This window comes from Sparus aurata, chromosome 22 (assembly GCF_900880675.1).
Source record: "Sparus aurata chromosome 22, fSpaAur1.1, whole genome shotgun sequence".
Taxonomy (NCBI): Eukaryota; Metazoa; Chordata; class Actinopteri; order Spariformes; family Sparidae; genus Sparus; species Sparus aurata.
In genome coordinates, this window is record NC_044208.1 from 16,872,456 (window position 1) to 16,892,226 (window position 19,771).

Consider the following 19,771-nt stretch of genomic DNA (forward strand, 5'->3'; position numbering starts at 1 on the left):
GTTTATTTCAATTGTGTCAGTAATTTTTCAAGTATCTTTTCTGGCTCCGGTCTTTAAGATTTTTATGAATGTTCTGCTATTTATTGGGTCATTTAAGCTGGTAGATGACGCATCTTTGGGTTTGGGACAATAAAAGCAATTTGAAGCTTCACGTTTTGAATAATATTATACAACAAACTTCATTATCTAATCGTGAAAATGTTAATTGACAACAAACATTTTAGTTGCAGCCGTTTTTGGCACACACCATGAAGCTGACTCACAACTTCTGAAAGTTACTGTACAGCTGCCCACATACCGGTTATTCTTGTTTGAAAGACAAACAACACTTGGCGATATGTATGTCTCCACTGTCACCAGGTGCTCGCTCATAAAGATGTAATGTTAGCTCTCTGTAAATAAATGGATACAATGAGTATTGTCCAAACCTACTCAAATTGGAAAGAGTCATGAGATAACTATTGTTGTGAACTGGTGCTTAACAAATAAAGATTGATTGATTGATTGATTGATATAGAGTGTGACCACCAGTATGCTTCATAAATCAATAATAATTACATTCTGATGATTTTACAGCCTATAATAAAAATAAAAGTGGAAATGCGAATCCAACTGTTGACAGATAGCAGCTTGGCAAGTATCAAAGAATCGTTTGGCTGTCAAATATGTGACACACTTGCTAGACCTCAGGCTAAGCGTGCAGTTTTTCAACATTGCTACAGAGAGCGAGGGATTCCAGAAATGTGGACGTTTTATTAGCCTAAACAAAAGCAGCATAAGAGAGAACTTTGGAAAGTACGCCATTGTATCTGATAGGAGGTTAAAAAACAGGTTTGAACATTTCAGTTTGAATTGACATGCAGCAACTCTAGTTTAGGTTGACTGAGGTGACGCGGCTGTCCTATATTTGCTGAACCACCTCGTCATGGTCGAGGGAGCTCGAAATTCCTACATTCGAGTTGAGCTACTGAAGGCAGCAAAGGGACCGTGTCCAAACAAACTTTTCCAGGGGAAATGACGCAGAGGCGGTGTGGCTTTCAAAGCCTGTTGGATTCAGTTTTTTTGGTTTTCCAAAATCTGAGTGCTCTTGTTTCACTCGAGCCCAAGTCAGTCTTTCCATACTGCTGCTGCTGCTCGGTCGAGGAATTTAACCCTTTACTACATTTCTCTTGCTTAGTTTCGACTTTTTAAGGAATAAAAGATCAAATAAAGGAACTAGAAGTTAACTTTTACTTCACTTTTCAGTATGATGACACACAGCCCAGTCTGCCTGGGGGTGTGGGAGTGTCTCTGGTAATTATGGTTTTGAAAATATATAAATAAATCATATGCCTGTTCTTGTTGGGAACTCTTTTCTGACATTTAGCGGTTAAGTCCATAGCATTACTGGCTTATTAATGTTTTGATAGAGCCTATCTGTTGTTGATGTTTAACCTGAAGTGCTAACATGCGAAATGAAACCGTTACAGGCATAGAAATTAGCTCTTTAATCCCACCTAAGAAGGTCATTTTGAGAACCCACACACTGCTGAAGTTCTAACAGGTGTGTAGACAAACTGTAGCTCCAGAAAACAAAACACAGAGGCTTTACAGTGATATCCAGCCGCTCCAGTGCTCGACAAAAAAAAAAAGCCTTCTCGACAAGCAGGCCACCAGAGAGAGTCAGAAAGTGAGATCTTACCATGATTACAGCGTTTGTCCTCACTGCTCTCGGGAACGAACCGGTCAAATGCCGCAGCAGCAGCAACAGCTCGCATTAGAAAGAAGCCTCTCCGTGTAGGAGCCTCTCTGTGCTATGAGGTAACCTGTCCCTCCTCGGAGAGAACAGGGGAGTCTGCACCTACACTGCCTTATTAATATTTACAGCTCTCTAAACTCTTAAAAAATGAGGAGTTATCCAGGCTAACAGAGTCTCTCAAACCTTCTAGATGTCATTGTGATTGTTGCTTGGAAGTGTTTTTTTTTTTAGCTTCCCATGCCAGTGAGGGCTGAGGTGAGGAATCTGCCCGGGCCAGGTAGCACACCCCGAGGGCTTCAGCACCGTGACACAGCAGGCAGATATGGCAGTTTATTGTGCAACTATTGCTAGGGCAAGCAAGGAGACATCGGATTTGTTGTCTCTGTTACAGATTTACATATAGAAGAAGCTCACGTCCTTCCTCTGCACAGTTCTCGTCACTTGGTGGCTTGTGTAATTGTACTTTGCTGATAACACAATGTGTTAGACACTCACGGTCTGCTCGTTTCTCTTCATCCTGCGTGGGAACATCTAAGAATCCCAATGCACGACCCTTATCCGACTCAAGATCCCACTTTTTTGTTTTTTAAGTCAACGTTCACACATAGATAAAGTGTTAAACGGCGAACACACCGCCGACAAACTCTGTGTGTGTCTGCCTCTTTCTCTGTGTCCTCCCCATGATTTATTAATGCCGCACGGAAGCTGAAACCTGTATCATTCTCCACCCTATAAAAGATTCACATGTTGGCATGAGAGAAAATGTTTGCCATGCTTCTAACCTCTTTAGATTCCATGCATTCCCACTACAACATCTGCAACTCTGCCAGTTTAAGAAAAGTACCCCACTTATCACAGTGTGTCAGTCAAAGGAGAGGACGTCTAGTTTGACTGGTTTGGAGATAATGAAAGGAGTAGCTGATGGAAAAGAAAGATGTTTAAAAAGGCTCCATTCATTCTCTCCACCTCTGCTGAATCCATTAATTAGAGTGTAGAGATCTCGGGACTTAAAACACTGACTCACACATTCTGCTCAGCTTGACTGCAGTGATAATGTGCAATGCGTTACATGCTTTGTTTGTATGTGTACAACCTGAGTCATATTCAGACGAGCAGCTGCTCACTACAAGCTGTTTCCCTTTGTTTCACAGAGCAGCTCCACCGGAGAGGTGTGTGTAAACAGCTCTGTTGTTGTTGTTGAGGGAGGGAAGCTGAGCCTCTGTATCCACCCAGTTTTTCCTCGCATGGTTAGAGATGAGAATCGTCAGGCTGCCGGGGGGGCCAGAGTGAAAACCCCTCTGAATTCAGGAGAGGAGTAGATTTTAAGGCTTTATTGCGGCGTAGTGAGTGCAGTCTGTTTTTAAAGATTAGTTCTGTGTCTTGGAAACATTTGCTGATTCTTCTTCTTTAAGCTTCTAAAAAGGATAAAGTTTGTCCTTTATAGCTGCCCATTGAGAATAAATGCTGTTCAGGATTGCTAGACTTGCGTGAGAAGAGGCTCTGAAACCATAAGATGTGACTACTGACTATTCCTTTCAATGAGACATACATACCTTATATATACCGGATATTTTCTAAAGAAAAATAAGGTTGACAACGCCTTGTTAAGCTCAATTGAGCTTGACTGGCTAGATACAGAAAATTCTCTTTAGCACAACAATTCAAAGATACATGTATTGTTATCTTAAAGGTGTTATTTGCAAAATATAATCAGAAATCAAAGGTAGCGCCAAAAACATAGGGGGCGGCACATCACCTAAGTAAAATAAAAGCTGCTATCCTTGGCTGTAGCTAGCTATTGTTAGCTTGTTGGCTCACGTGAGTTTTATGGAGAGCGTCTTATGATGAGTTAGCAAGGCAGTCGAACTCGTCTTAGTTTCCTGAAAAAGAGAAACTTGAATGTATTTTTCTGTTTAGCAAGAAAAGTAGAGATGACAGTACTTCATTTCTTGACGTTTTGTGAATTGTGTTCGCTTATTGTGCTAACAGTTAGCTTAGCTGTGGGCTATCGGACTACCACCCCTTGCTGTTACAAAGTGATACGTAGGACGACAGGATGTGCTGAGGCTAGCTGGTTAGCATACTAACTTTAGAAGACATCTCAGCAACACGTCTTTGACATGACGTCAAGACTGTTGTTTCCTCACCCTCTGTTGTGTTAAAACAAAAAAAAAAAAACTAAATTCAGGCTTTATTACACATTGCTCCTTTAATTAAAGGCATACTATACACAGGGGCGAAAATATAATATTAGCCTCAGTAGTGGTGTAACCTTGCTAAACCTTGAACTCTGTCACCTTTGCCTGCTAGGGAAAACAACATTTCCACATTTCCTACTGCAAACACTGGTTAATGTTACTGTGGCTCACAAGCAAACTTGGGCTAACCAGTAACTGACGGTGACCTGTAACTCAGTGCAGAGAAAATGAAGAGGTGACGATTATAGATGTATTGTATTTTGTTCAGAGGTGAAGTCATAATGTCTAACAAGCCACTGCTGGTGGCTATATGAGCACAAGTCATTAATATTAATGAAATTATGGTCAAATCATATTTATAACCTTAAACGCTGAGTAGACGCATTGAACAAATCAGCGATTGGATGGGTCTAAGTTTTCTTCAGTTTAACAAAGATAAGACTCAAATAATTGATTTTGGAGCCAAGGAAATATGTCTCTCTGCTCAGCTACCATCTGTAATGTTGAAAACAACGAACTGAGCCACAAATCTTGGTGTAGTCGTGGACTCAGACCTGAATTTCAGCAGCCAGAAACGTGTCTGTGCATTTTTCTTCAGCAGACTTGACTAATGTAACAGACCCTTTACAGGACTCTCTAAAAAATCCATCAGAGCGCTGCAGCAGACTCACAACGCTGCTGCACGAGTCCTAACAAGGACTTTCTCCGATCTTTACACTGGCTTCCTGTCTGTCAAAGAATAGATTTTAAAACCCTGCTGTTGGTTTATAAAGCACTGAATGGTTTTGGGCCACAATACATTTCTGATCTGCTGCCACGTTACGAACCATCCAGACCTCTGAGGTCGTCGGGTACAGGTCTGCTTTCAGTCCCAAGAGTCAAAACTGAATATGAAGAAGCAGCGTTCAGTTATTATGCGCAAAACATCTGGAACAAACGCCCGGAAAACTGCAGGTCTGCTCCAACTCTCACCTCTTTCACATCAAGGTTGAATACCTTTTAATTTGCCACAACCTTTCCCTGAATTTATTTCAAGGCTTTGAACTGCACTGTGACTTTTACTCCTTAGTCTGGTCTCTTTTAAACCTATTCTCTTTCAGCTTATTTTCTTATTTCTTAACTTGTTTCAATGTTCTATTTTCTTGATGTCCTCCTACTTGTTTTCAGTGTATTCTAAATGCAATTTTTAATGTCTTTCGATTAAATTTCATGTCCCTGTAGAGCAGTTCAGTTTGTCTTGTGTCTGAATTGTGCTATACAAATGAACTTGCCCTGCCTTTTCCCAGAATCAGGGATTTGCATATACCTATTAATGAGCCTGTTGTTGTTGTTTGTATACTTACCATTCAAAGTTGATTGTTGAGTCTTATGACCTGGTCTTCAAATGAGCGTACAACGCTCTGGGTTGGAGCCAAACCACAGCGTTGCTGCATTTATTGAGAGTCAGTGACACCCAGACACATCCCGACAAAGACAAAATAATAGGGATAGATTTAAAAAAAATGCTTCTATTCATAAAATAGAAGCAGAGGACAGGATAGAGACATCACCACCTACTTCTACTTGATCTACTACTTGGGTCATACTTGAAGATTTAAGAGGATTAATTTTGCAATAGTCTGTACATTGCTTTTTAGGATAATTCGTCATAATATACCTTTTAAGATAGAAACATTCAGAAATTTGAAATTTATGTTTGGATCAACAGCAAGAAGAGAGCCAACGCGATACTGAAGAACTAGTCCAAAGAGGATGTTCAAGACAAAAGAGAGACAGGGATTACGAGACTTTGGACCTTGGATTGGTGCAGTGAGTCATCAGCAGCACCGCTCAGAGTGTGTTTTCTGCTAACTCAGACCTTGCACCAACAACTGATGTAGCATGCTCATGTACTAATTTACAAGCAGCAGGCGTTTTTGCAGGCAGTTGGCTGTTTAACAAGTCTGCTTGAACGGTAACTTCTTAACTTTGAACAAGGTTTATTAAACATGCCTGGCTCACGTAGCCAACACTTGAGGCGGTGATCGACGGTGAACGCAGGATCAGAGCCCCGTGTCACTTGGAGGCTGTTGAGGAGGCATTCATCGGCAGTGCTCGGATGCTTCACGTTGCCTTGAAGATGTTGTGTAACACCGCCCCTTGCTCACATTGTGCTTGAATGCCATAAAATATGTTGTTTACGTTACTCCATTGCCACTCAAACATATAAATAACATTTGACTGTATTTTTAAGACCGCCGCCAGACACAAGAGGAATTTTTTAAGCGTCAACAAAATGTTTTCTCTCCTCCCTCCTCCACCTCTCCCTCTCTGTTGTTGCCTATTTGTTAAAGCGACTCACCAACTGTCAACTGCAACAGAGGGACCGCTTTGGGGTAGATCTTGAGCGAATGGCAAAAAAATGTCTTGGCGTTGACGCAACTCCACTGCCCCACCCACTGGTTGTTGATGCTCACTGCACCCTTGGAGGCCGTCACCCACAGGCTAAATTTGAATTAGAAATAAGTGTTCAGAGCTAAACTGCTGAGGCGTGTGGAGTCTGGGGTTGACGGTGAGTCAGTCCTGTTTTGTACTAAAGGCGGGTACAGCGCGAGACTGGGAGTGAATTCGATTATATGAGAGAGACGGATAGATCCCTGACACACACACACACACACACTTACTGGGTTCTGCAAAGTTTCATGTACAGATGGAGATTGGTAGACACAGCTTTCTCGACAATTCACTTTCTTTGGGGAATGGACAGCGGACAGTTTGACTGAAACGCCCCCTCATTCAGAGGATAAGCAAGAATGTGATTCACTGCTGTTTGCCTCCTCCATCAGCAAGCCATTAAGTTCCAACATCACCACGGCGACCATCTCCAATGCGTAAATGGTTTTATTGTCAAGTTCTGCCACTCAGATGCGGGGTAATGACAAATTCTGCTCCCTGGCTGCGGTGCCTCCTCTCAGGTCACACCTGTAACATCCACACAAGGAAAGCAAATCACACAGAAGCGCCGACATCCCGCCGGCTTGCTAATAAACCTTAGCAGCTCTGTTTACATTGCACAACATCAGAGGTTCGCCTGCCGTCTGCACACACAACTCCGATTCCCCCCCCCCCCGAGTTCAGAGCTGACTGTCGTCTCAACCCTCACAAGCTGTTTTTTTAATCCTTCAACTGAAGGTGAGCAGTACTTGAATTTCCTATTCACTCGAGCGACAGATTAAAGTGACAGATTAACAACCCTTGTTTCAACTTTCCTTTGCTCGGCGATAAAGACGTAAGTGCAGCGAGGAAAGGAAGAAAAACTTGGTGGCTCATTTTTTGCGATTTGTATCACTGATCTCGCCGTAGCTCCCCGTGTCGGCTGCCACGACATTTGATTGAGCGGTAAAATAATTACTACTCTCCCTGCCAGTGAGCGCAGTATAGAAAAGAAAAACAACACTGACCAAATTGCGACAGTGCTCCCAGCAAACATTTCCAGGGAAATATCTAATCACATTTGTTCAGCCTGGTCCCAGTGACCATGAGCTATGTCAGCAGAGATGATAGAGCGCTGAGTGTTTGAACATCTATTTTCCTCGGCCCATCTGGTAAAGGATTAATGGGCTGTTTGTCGAAATCAGAAAGACCGATTTGGGGGAGTTAATACTGATAGACTATCTGGTATTCCGGGCATAAACCTTCCATCAGCTTAATATACGTAGGTCGGTATTCACTCATAATAGCGAGCAATGTTCTTTTGCATAATCGCCGCCTGACATGGCTCAAAGTAATTTAATTTGTTTTGACGGTGAAGAAGATTACATCATGAATAAAGACAAGTGGCACGATCATGTGTGTCTTATGACTTGTGGCAAGTGTTCATGATACAAAATATGAGACGACATCCAGAGACATTACTTCAATTAAAGCTGCGTTCTTTGATTATTTATTTTTTTGGCCACTTGAGGGCAGCGCAACAGGCTTTGAACACAAGGCTGTCTTATTGTCACCTCAAAGTTGATACGGCGGACGTGTTGGCAAACAGTTGTTTAACTGTACATCCAGCAAACATGGAGCAGTATTTATTCGGGCTTGCGTTTTTCGAGCCACCTGGCAAATCAAAATCCAGCATTCACTCGGATTTCAGCTCCGCCAAACTCCTGAGGGAAATGTCTGGCTCTTTAGTTGCTAAATGCCTTTCTGTCCCTGTGGCTTTCGGTGCCAGGCAGGTAGAGTTCAGGGAGTTTCACTGGCTGGAAACCTTGAAGCCACCTGCTGCTGTTGGAAGTGGTGTTGATGAAAGCAGGGAGGGTGAGACCAACTAGTCTAAAAAGAACGACTCAGTAAGAGAAGCTGAAAGCACAGGCATGACCAGTAACGTTAACAAAGGCAGGGATTCGATTAATTGTTGAAAGGAGCTATATGTTAGAATGTTAGTGCAAAACATTCAGAAAAGAATCAACAAAATTTGTAAAACTAAAAGTTTTGATTCCATGTTGTGGTGCAGATGTATCTACTTAAAGTAGCATGCTAATCAGCTACACTGTCCTATCTCATAAAAATAAGAAACAACGCCCTCAGCTTGGGTATGTAGCTTCAGTACGGGTTGCTAAATGCCTCTTGTAGTGAATAAATACAAGAAATATAATGGACAGAACTCCCATCAAACTGTTTACTCTTGCCACGTGGACGTTTCGGGCAAGTACCCTTTGTCCACAAGTATTCTGGCAAATTAAAATTTCAGAAAACACACACTGAAGAAGGCCGTCCTGTCCCAAAAATATCCATGTGGCAAGAATAAACAGTTTGATGGGAGTGCTGTCCTTGTTTTTTCTTCTGTCCTGTCTTGTGCCACTTTGTACTTCAAGAGGGAGACAGCATGGATGCAATAACATCTGGATACAGCATTGGATATAGCGCTCCTTTCATTCCTGTGACAGCTGCTAATGAAGTCAAAAAAGCTCAACCTGCTCACTGTGGGCGGCACTGGAGACTTACGTCGACTGAGCCAGTTGACTTCTGGTCTAGCAAACTTGAATAGAGATAAGATGATTTAACCTTGCGGCTCTTGGAGGCTCGAATTACGAGGGTCAAACGAGTCATTTCACGACGTTGAGACGCTTACAAAACATGGATCCACGGCTGCTTCTTTCCCAGTGTAAGCTTATGGGGAAAAAAAAAACAATACAGCCCGCCCTACATGTAACATGAGCGGATGAAGAAGCAGTGCTGCCTCGAGCAGTGGCGGTTCTAGACCAGTTTTAATAGGGGGGCCAGGTTGGGGCCGGCTTTTTTGTTAGGGGGCATATACAACCCAAAAAAAAGGATAAATCCCTCATTCAGACAAAACAGTGTTTACAATTTCAGCAATTTTGATTGGGTAGTAAACTGCTGAGACACTTTATTTCTGCCTTTCCCTTCAGAGCAAAATTATTGCAAGAAATCTGTCATTGTATTATTAATGCAGACTCACTGTCAGGGGGGCCACAGGGGGGTCCAGACTCAGAGTTACGGGGGCACTGGCCCCTGTTGCCCCCCCCCCCCCCACCCCAGAACCGCCCCTGGCCTCGAGAGAACTACTCCTGGCAAGAAACAACGTTTGGCGAGAGAAAAGTGACACAAATAGAAGCATCTTTAATGCAAAAATATTGACCAGAGCAGCTTTGAGTTCTTGTCTGTTGTCGCTCCGTCTGACGATACCTGACAAAATTGCGAGTGTGAGCGATCCAACTCCAAAACCAGTCTGCTTTTAAGAAAAGTTACACCACATCGATGTTTAGTTGAGTCTCAAAACCATTCAGGCTTTATTTGGACGTTCTGATCAAAGAGAACTACAAAAATAGTCTCATGTCAACCGGCCCCGTAAAAGAACAACAGATTTCATTTTGTGCAACGTATTACACGGTTCAAGAACACTTCACCTTTTCTAATCGAGGGCATGTCATTTTAGAACAAAATAATTGAATTTCATGCTTTTAATCTTGTCTGGCATTTGCGTCCCGATGGAGAGATAATGTCCATTGTTCAGAGTTGCACAAGATAACAGGACAGCAATAATAGAAGACTGAATTGTACAAAGCATCTTTCCCTGGTGACGTCCCTCTCATTCTGTGGTGCTTCATTCATCTGGTCCTGGTACAATTCAGAGGAGCTTTGTGCTCAAAGGTAAAGGTGCCAATTTTATCTTCAGGAAGAAATGTCACTTCATACGTACTGCGGGCCATCTTTTGTGCTTTCTCGCTCTTTTATCTGAGCAAACGCTTGTTTAAAAAGGCTAAAAGAAACTCCAGGTAAGTGTCCAACAGGTGGCTATGTGTCTCCCTGCCGGGTCACGAATGGCCTCGTGAGAGGAAAGCAAATCACATGACGAATGCACAAACAGTCTTAGTGGATGTCACAGTGAGCATCCTGAGAGTGGGACTGGCGCTCCAGCATGTTGGACGCCTCATACAGCAGATCATCCTCTCCCAGTGTTGAACTCTGCTCCAAGTTCACAAAGTTAGGGATGTTGAATTCGGAGAAGAAGGCGCATTCTTTGTCCGTCTTACACTCCTGTATTAGTCCACTGAGAGGCCGGCGTCCCGCAGCTTCCTCAGCATCCTCAGCATCCTCCTCCATCTCATTCATCGTGGAGGAGCCGATTCCTCTCGGCCGGTCGCAGGCGTCCTGCTGCGCCGAAGCCCCCGCCTCCTTTCCTCTTTTGTCGTCCGGCTTCCTTTTCCCCTGATCCTCCTCGTTGATGTAGAAGTGGAAATAAGAGCGGGACTCGGCTAGCAACGGGCGGGAGAAGGCTTTGTCATTTTCCTCCTGGGGACCATCGATGTCTACCAGACAGCTCCCCGGTCGATGCCGCTTTTCAGCAGAGTCTGGGTTTCTGTGGAGAGAAGAAAAATAGATCCGGAGGGAGATTGCGGCAGGAAAAGCAAATTGTCAGAGGCTTTTATTGTAATTTCTGTCCTCTATTAACCTGCGGCTAAACACTTAAACTGACGGATGATTTCTCGTTATCATCTGTGTCTGTGATTTTAAGAATCACCCCGGCACTCTTTCCTGAAATTACATTTAGCTAGCCAATAGGTTTCCCATTCCATCTTGTCGTAACCTCAGTCTGACCTCAAACATCGCTCTTGATTTCACTTGAAATGGCAATGTCCCTTTGGCCATATGAAGCTCACCTCCGAGTCAAACTCTGCTGTTCACAGAAGCAACACCAACGCCCTGAGAACAGCCGACGGGCACCCTTAATCAAAGCCCTTCACCTAAATTTTCTGTTCAATATAAAAAAAGCGTCTGAGAAAGTAATCACCTTCCTGTCTCTCTGTGCGTTTCCACACACATTATGAGCTCACCCACAGACCGGAAATCTGCCCCGGCTCTGATGAGTCGTGCGGGAGCTGAATTGTTCGAGCTCTCCTTGATGCTGAGAGAGTCCCCGCAGGGGTAAATTGGGGAAGTGAGAGGAATCTGTAGCCTGCAATTATACTCACTCCTGATGTGGCGCTCCGGTCTTTGTGAGCAGCGTAAGAACAAAGAACATGAAGATGACAAAGACGGCGAGTCCGACCCAGAAGCCGATAACGATGGAGTCTGAAATGTCAGAGAAGATGTTGTTAGAGTGCGTTACTTTAATGATGGAACCCACCTCTGCCTCTCCCTCTGTGCTTGTGATTTGTTTGAATTGCTCTCAGGGGGGAACTCTCCCCAATTACTCAGTCCAAGTGAGCAATCAGTATTTTCTAAAAATCTGAGGGGCCTGTTTGTTTGGTATTTTTGCCTCACAATTTGTGAGGCTACAGATTACTGTTGGGAGTATAAAAAAAAAGGTCAGTCCAGCAGGTGCTGCATGGAATATCACCGCCACTCAATTAGTTGGTGCCACGAAGCTCGAGAGATAAATAATGGGAGTAGTAAAAAAACGTGCCGGGGGTGACAAACCAATATGAATCAACAGTCCTGGAGGTGGTTAACCCTTGTTTGCGGACACACAGGCTTGGTTTGCACGCACACTGCATACAAGTGAGAGAGGAGGTGAGACCAAAAGGGGGGGAAAGGGTGATGTCTGCAGCTGGATTCATCTTACATCTGTGCGCCTTGAGTCCCTCGAAAGACACGGGCTCCTCGTCGTCGTAATACTCGTACTGCCACACATAGTCACTGCGACGTGCGCTGCTTTGGCTCCGGTTGTGGAAGTCGGACATTTTCACGCCAGATCGTGTGCACCTTTTGGGAAACAGATTAGAACACATGAAATCAACCCGACAAAACGACGCGCGCAACGTCGCTTAATCAGTAAAAGTTTTTTTAAATGTTTTTTTATTTACAAACCAACAAACCTCCGGTGTTGCGAAACCTCCCCCCGCGTTGTTGAAAAACAAAATCTACAGCCTGGGAAATTTGGGAAACCAGCGAGCAACAACTCCTCGGGTGTTGTGTCCGTCTTCAGGAATTTAACAGCGTGCCGGAAAGGTGGCGAGGAGGAGCGGGGCGATCCATCGTCTTCAGCGTTGCGAGTAAACTCCATCCATTTATCCAAACGCGAGTCCCCCTCCTGCGAGAGACGCAGCAGCCTTTTTGGCGAGCTGCTCAGTGCGCATCACCGTCAGCCAGCATCCTCTGGTCCACACTGCTGGCTCGCTCGCTCGCTCACTCACTCACTCGTGAGATCACACCATAAAACGCAACACAAGGCTCCTGTTTACCAGTCAGTGGTGCTGCTCTCCTCCAAGACGTGACGAGGCTCTTTCACTGCAGCTGCCTGTCCATGGAGAGGGTCCAATGGAGCTTTGATGTGTGAGATTTACATATCATTGTAGTTTTGTGAATATTTTTGCATGTCGCACTGAAAAGTCTGAGAAATGTCAGAAAAATGAACATCTAGAAAAGGATGGCTGGGATGTACCAGTATGGTGGATATAATCACACCATCAAGAGTTTTGCACCAAACTTTGCAGACACAACAGACAATGGGACTTGTATTATATAGATATAATATGTAGAAATTCTGCATCACAATCAGTGCGTTTAAATGACACTCAAGAAAACTGAATTACTGGGTTAGTTCGACTATGATCGGATTTTAGTCTGACTCAAATCGGACCGGATTGGATTTCTCATAGTCGGATTAAAACACCTAGATTATTCGATTGATAGTCGCATTACTCCTGCATGTATATGTTCTATCAGATCGGATTGGATTTGGTGTCCTGCGCAGGCGCGAGATTTCTGTCCCGGGCCGTCAGCCGGAAGTAGAAGGGTGGCGACGGCGGCGTATTTCCTCCGAAAGCACCGCAAGCGAGAGCGCCATTGTTCATCTAGTTTGTGTAATTATCATGTACACCATATACGAAATGTACAAAGATGTAGCTTCGTCTCGCTCTTCGTACGCCATCTTTCTCGAATGCCGAGCAGTTTGTTGTTGCTGGTGACTTAATAAGGTCAGCTGGAGGTGGCTCTGTTACCACTAGTTGAAATGGGTACAGCGCCACCTATCGTACAGAGGGATGACATGCTTTGGCCAATAATCCGATTTTCTCACCGGCATGTATACTCGGACAATTTCAGTTGTCTGATTGAGTAGCATAGTCGAAACTATGGCTGTAATCGAACTAAGCTGTGCATGTAAACCTACTGAGAGTCTGAAAACGACTCGACCTTTGTTATATATATTATTGCATTGTGTGCTCAACATTATCCCAAACGTTTCCATGTTTAAAACCAGGGAAAACCACAAGTTTGCTCATGGTAACATTGTTTGTCATGCGGTTGCCTCATGGCGCTTCCTTGATGGGAAAATCGGCAAACTTCTGCCTCGAGGGGGCTCTATGGAAACAAAAGACATTTGCTGAGTGTCACGTGGAAGCTTCATGAGAGTAGGCTGCTGAGCCTGACCCTCTGGAGGATAAAGATCCCAGAGTCACATCAGATACTGCTCTCATCCAGAGCCATGTACTGACGGGAGGAGTGCACAGAGATTCACTTTTAACTTTGGGGATAAAAAAAGTGGACTTAACTTCACTGCCGTTTATCAACTGCAGAAGCAGTCCACTGTGATGTTGACTGCCGACTGAAGTTGGAGGGGAAATGTACTTCACTTCATGAACAGAGAGGACAGGGGAAAAGAAGAGAGCGAACCGGAGTCTCTGCTGAGTGTCTGAATTTGTGTGCGCCGTCGCTGGCTTACATTAGTTCAGGCCCAATGCAGTAAAGTAATCTGGGTGTTCGGGGCGAATGAACACTGCTTGAGTAACCTGAATAAACAGAAATGACCGTCCTGCTTGCACCACTGCTGATGAAAAATCGAAATGATGCAAGTCAAGCTCAAATGTGCACAGAGGAGGTCCTGTTTTAAAGTTTCATCCATGTTTAGTTTCCATGTTTTTTGGGATAATGTAAGTACAGAACTCAACAAAAAACATGACAATGGTGTCGTAGTTTTTGTACATTTCCATGCAGAATTCCTACGTATGATATCTTTAAAATGAATATATCTTTTAGACATTACCTCCTCTGTGAAAACTCGTGCCTGAGTCATGTCAGATAGATTTTCTTCAGCAGTCGTGGTTGTTTAATGGTATATTCACCACAAGTGAACCAAAAATTTCCCTGTCTTCTCTGAAACAGTAAGGTCATGAAGTAAAATACATTTCCCCTCCAGCTCCAGTCGGTCTACAAAAGCACCCGACAATGGAGTGGATCACTGCTGCAGTCAGGTTAACAAACAGGGGTGAAAATTAATCCACCTTGTAATCCCACAAGGTGAAAAGGTTATCTCTGAGGTCTCTTTCTGTCAGTAAACTACTCCAAATCAGTGCAGAATCTGACGTGACTCTGGGTGTTTATTCCTCCAGAGGGTCTGGCTCTGTAGCTGACTCTTCCTCGCCCTTGTGGCAGAAGTTACAAATTGTACATTTAAATATCATTATTCCTCTTTCATTCCAAAAAAAAAAATAAAAAAAAATGAAGGAAGTAAGATTGAAAGGGGAAACTACAAAGCTTTGCCCGAACCCAACCTGCTAATCCCAGCCGACCTGTGGTGACTACTGTTTTGTGAGCCCTCCTGTTTTTACCTCCAGGCTCAAATTGAATGGGATTACTTTCGTTTTTACAAGAGTGTGACACACCATTCATTTGGGGACACGAACAGTCCATCTAGAAAGATTCATCATTAATGTCAGTGTGAAGATTCACAGGAACCCCTCAGACACAACTGCAGCATCCAATAATATCAAGCAATAAGATGTGATCTCATATAAACCTTGGCTCAGAGTTATTAAAAAGCAGCCTATTTATTCAGTCATTTAGTCAGTTCCCTGGATTTTCTCCGTCCTCGTTCCTTGGTAACCCCGGAGCTCATAATTGCAAAGTCACTTTGTACACTGTGCAACCATATTGACTGTAATATTTTAGATGTTTTCACCCAAGAACTCCATGTAGGAGTGGGTATGGTGTGTATATATGTGAATACGTATCTATACACGAGTGCTAGGTGTGAACTGACTGAGCCGTCGAGATAAGTATGGATGTGGGTACATGTGTCTATGTATGCATATTATATTTATGCTGATTCTTCATTTAACACTCAGATTCTCCCCATGTTATGTGTTGTGTGCCCAGTTGGCGCATGTATGTTGTTTTGTAAAAACAAATAAAAAAGTAAATTACAAGAAAAAAAAACCCTCCATGCACCTTCCTGCGTTAAGGAAAGAAAGGGGATCAACGGGAAAGAAACTGAATGCAAAATCGCCAGTTTCAAGGCAGTTAAATACATGAATGGATAACATAAACATTCAACTGTGCCTATTTCCTATTTCAATATCCCGTTGATGTCACACGAATGGCTCCACAAACACCAGACTTAACAATAAAGCCATTTTTATTGAAGAGTTATCCCACATCAGTAGAATTTCATCACAGTGAGTTAGCAGTAAGAAAACCAACCTCAAATCTTTCATAAAAAGCTCAAATAACATGTTACTAAACTGCTATAGGCACGACCCAAATCTTTTTAAAGCAACAGATAACGACATCTCGGAAGGCCTTTGGGTTTACCAAATACAGCCTTGTAATTAGCCACCCACCAGCTCTCCTGATTAAGCGCATATCTAAACGACCTGGCCATTTGCTGCTCCAGCGGGGCGAGGGGTTGTGGAACTAATGCAAACAAAGTCACCAGGACTAATGCATTTAAAATTACCACCGAGGAGAATGTGTAAATGTTGGGATGTGCCTTCTTGAGGCTGGAATTGCTTATTAAAACTCTAAAACACCACGTCAGAAAATGCCCTCTTTTCATGCTTTGGTAAACCATCATTCGAGCAACAGGCTTCATTAGTCCTGCATTACTTTAATTTCTTAAGTACCATCAAGCGGAGACACTCACGGTTTCTATTCATTCACTGATGCCCAGTGATGAATTTGCCACATCATAGAAAAATTACACTCACCAGAAGGAGCCCAAATGCATAAAAATACGTTCAATTATTGGTTTGCAGAAATTGTCACAGGGAAGCTGGAGAGTGGCAACATGTCCGCCTCGACTGGATGATTACAATGATTTACTGACACACAAGACTGACAGGCATGTGCAGGGAAGCAGGCAGGTACAGGTCCTGGTGAACATGGCGCTCCAAACTCCAAAGAGAGGACGACCATCTTCAGGCCAAGGGAGCCCAGCAACAGTGACATCAGGAAGCTCTCTGACTCCTCAGAAGAGACCATCCAAGAGAAGTGCACACCTCCCATTGGATGTACGCAAGGACCTAGTTGCGCATTTCCCAGTGAAGACAGGGAGAGGAAGCTGCAGACACTGCACTAAAGGATACACTAACAAGCAATGCAGCAAGTGTGATGTTCACCTTTGCTTTTCAGAGGACAAGAACTGTTTTTGGGACTTTCACTATGAATGAAAGTCAGCCATTAAAAGAAAAAAAGGAATGAAAAAGTCACTAGAAAAAGCTATTTAATGAAAAAATAATAATAATTTCTTCATAAAAATATGAATGTGTGATTATTATTAATGTTATATACCTTTATGGGGCTAAGTAAGCAATCAACTCTGCAAATTAACCCTTAGTTGTTCTGAATTGTTGTTCAGAGAACATGAGTACACATACAGAAATTCTGCTCCCACCTAAGCCCAACGTTGCAATATTACAACATTTCTCTAAAAACTTACATAAACCTTTTTTAAAAAAAAAACTCTTTCATTTCTGCATCAGAGGCCTCCTACAACAACATCTGAAGGTTCAAAAATTTTTTTTTTTTAGGTTTTTCTATATTTGGGTCTTACAGGGTTAAGGTTCAGCTCACAGAAGCTTAAAAACACAAGACAAGAAACCAACATGTAGCCTATGTAGGAGTCTGCATTGGACTGATCTCAGTGTAGACCTGCAGTGGGAATGTTGTCTTTTTTCTTTATTACATTTACTCTCGCCAAAAAATATCTGGACACCTCGGCTGTAAGGCTCCTCGTTTTTTTGCTGAGCTGGCGTCATCAGTCATTATTGAACACAGTGCTCTTCCAGATCCTTTAGATTGAAGCCACTTTGTGTTGGATTTTAAAACATTTGCAATATTGGTGCTATCAAAATATTCTGAAATTCCACATGACGGCAATGGAATATAGTAAAGGTTGGGGAAAGATTGCTATAGCAAATGACCTGCAGTTAAAACAAGGTGAAGATTTGTCCTCCAATACTTGGTCGAGATTAGTGAAAGATTGTGTCACGAAACTGTGCAACCGCTGGATGTCTTTGCCGAGGGACCACAGTGTTTTAACATTTGCAGACGTGACACCAAACTGGGTATTGAATGAATCACTCACAGCTATGATTCAGACAGTGAGCCAACACCTCAATAGCACCTCATTGAGAGTCTTCATATAGTTGTGCTCTTTTTCTCCAGATGACATCGTCACGTCTTTCTTGTCGCTCTGCTGCTCAGTCGAAGGAGAGACTTTAAATAACTTGACTAATACTATAGAAGATATGCGTTTTTTGAGGTGAATTCATCACAGCGGATATTTCCCTCGAGGCCCAGACTTTTACCGAAGAAGAGAAGAACCATGATATCGGATGATGGCTCACAAATAGGCTATTATAGCGACATAACATGCATTTATTAAGTTGCTTTTTATCAAAAGCAGAAAGGGGTGCACAGCTACGTTAAGGCTCGCTGTTTACAGAATTGTGTCTCATTTTCACATGCAGCTCAGTAGATCTACATTTCAATGAAAGCAAGCAGATTCTCAGAGCTGTCCCACTGCGTCTGCTTTGTTGATTTATGTTATTTTATTTATTTCTTCATTATTTTTGCTTTATTCTTGTGGCAGTTGCTTTGTTCTGCAGTGGTCACGGGGCGATGCGGTGCTGTGCTGTTTGCACGGTGGATGTTGCAGGGGGGCTTTGATCTACAGAGATGTGTCCAAAGGTAGCTGGCAGCTAAAAGGTCAAAGTACTTAACAGGAGGGAGTGAAAACTCTTTGCACCGCCAACACGACTTACATATGCGCCGAAGCAATTTTGCTGCACCCAACCTTCTGTGCACTGTGACCGCACAGTGTATAAGAACTGAAATTACTACCGACTACTTGATTATGATAATCAAAATGTACGTTAAGTATTAAAAAACAAAAATGAGTCATCGTAGAAAAATTTCCCCGACGTGCTATTAAGAGCTGTTTTCACATTGCCATTTGCTGCAATGTCTTCATTCATTGTCTTTAAAAGATATTTTTGGTTTTGTTGCTTTATTGTTTGTGTTATGCATGGTGATGCTGATATGTCTGTTACACAATACAGACAATAGCGATTCCAACTAACCATTGATGGTTAGGTGATAAAAATAAGGATTTCAACATTCAAAATGGCTCCTTTTTATTTTACCTTGTAAACACTGTATCAAGCGCCGTCTTCAGTCTTTACAGCCTTGAGCAAGGTTACGTTATAAAAACACTACATACACTGCACTTGTACAATGTTTACTTCACAGTAGACTGAGGAGATGATTAGAATTTTAGTCTCAATGTCAGCTTTCCGTGTAGGTTTCTGGCACAGTGCTTTTATATACACAGCAAATGACATCAGAGTTAAAATCGGTTGCAACGATCATCCCCTTTCCTGTACGATGTTCAGCTTCTCACTGACCTTTACTGAGTCCAACCAGACGCAAGGTTAGACTCAACCCACCTCTGAAAAAAGCCTGCAGACCTCTGATGCATGTAAATGACCCTGACCAGTGTATGCTGCAATCTCTGACTCACCACTGCAGGTTCTGTATGTGAGGCATGTTTTTACTGAGATTCAGCTCTACCAACTCTCACATTTTCTGGATAGAGACAGATGTGGGAAACAAAGAGAGTGGAGGCTGCATTTTTGCAACTTTAACACCTTATCAGCCCCCTGCGTCCCGCCTCATCAATACACTGCTTGTCTCCAGGGCTGCTGTGGGTGAATTCTTCCGATGTTGCTTCTTGTTTGCTTCCACTTACTTAACTTGCAGCTCAAAAATCCTCTCTACGGCTGTGAGGCTACAAGTACACACCTGCTTTGAGTGTGTCTGTTTATGAATTGGGGATGGGAGCATTCAAGGCTTCAAAATGGGTCACATGAAATATTAATGGTTTTTGCATCAACATTGTTGCTACGTGCATTGAATAATTCTGATGTGGCTAAATTCAGAAATTCCTCAGCGACAGTGAAGTTGCATCATCAAGATCCCTTGTTACTGTCTCTTGTCACATCCTGTCTTTTACTTTCTCCCCAAAACTCTGTCTGTAATTTATGGAGAAAAAAAAAACTCACTCAATAACCGCATGCTGGTTCCCTTGTGTGTCAGAATTGTTTAAACTTCTTCAGTCTTC

General features: G+C 43.0%; 2 protein-coding genes across 3 annotated transcripts in view; both read right to left on the minus strand.

Annotated features, from left to right (window-relative positions):
* The window catches only part of LOC115573974 (beta/gamma crystallin domain-containing protein 1-like), a 31,743-nt gene extending 29,868 nt beyond the window's left edge, over nt 1–1,875 (minus strand). Inside the window, exon 1 of the mRNA XM_030405130.1 lies at nt 1,682–1,875. Within this exon, the coding sequence (XP_030260990.1) occupies nt 1,682–1,684 (3 nt within the window). The 5' untranslated portion in view covers nt 1,685–1,875. The remainder of the gene's footprint in view (nt 1–1,681) is intronic.
* Nucleotides 1,876–9,687: 7,812 nt separating this feature from the next.
* LOC115573633 (melanocortin-2 receptor accessory protein 2A) lies at nt 9,688–12,675 on the minus strand. Of its 2 annotated transcripts, none has more exons than XM_030404498.1 (4): nt 12,246–12,675; nt 11,993–12,132; nt 11,400–11,499; nt 9,688–10,786 (listed from the first exon to the last, which is right to left on the minus strand). In XM_030404498.1, exons 1-4 carry the CDS (start codon nt 12,431–12,433, stop codon nt 10,297–10,299), a joined length of 918 nt encoding a protein of 305 aa, XP_030260358.1. In that variant the 5' UTR covers nt 12,434–12,675; the 3' UTR covers nt 9,688–10,296. The 2 variants fall into 2 exon arrangements, with proteins under 2 accessions (XP_030260358.1, XP_030260359.1); XM_030404499.1 differs by having other exon boundaries at nt 11,219–11,499; nt 12,246–12,387.
* Nucleotides 12,676–19,771: the final 7,096 nt, after the last annotated feature.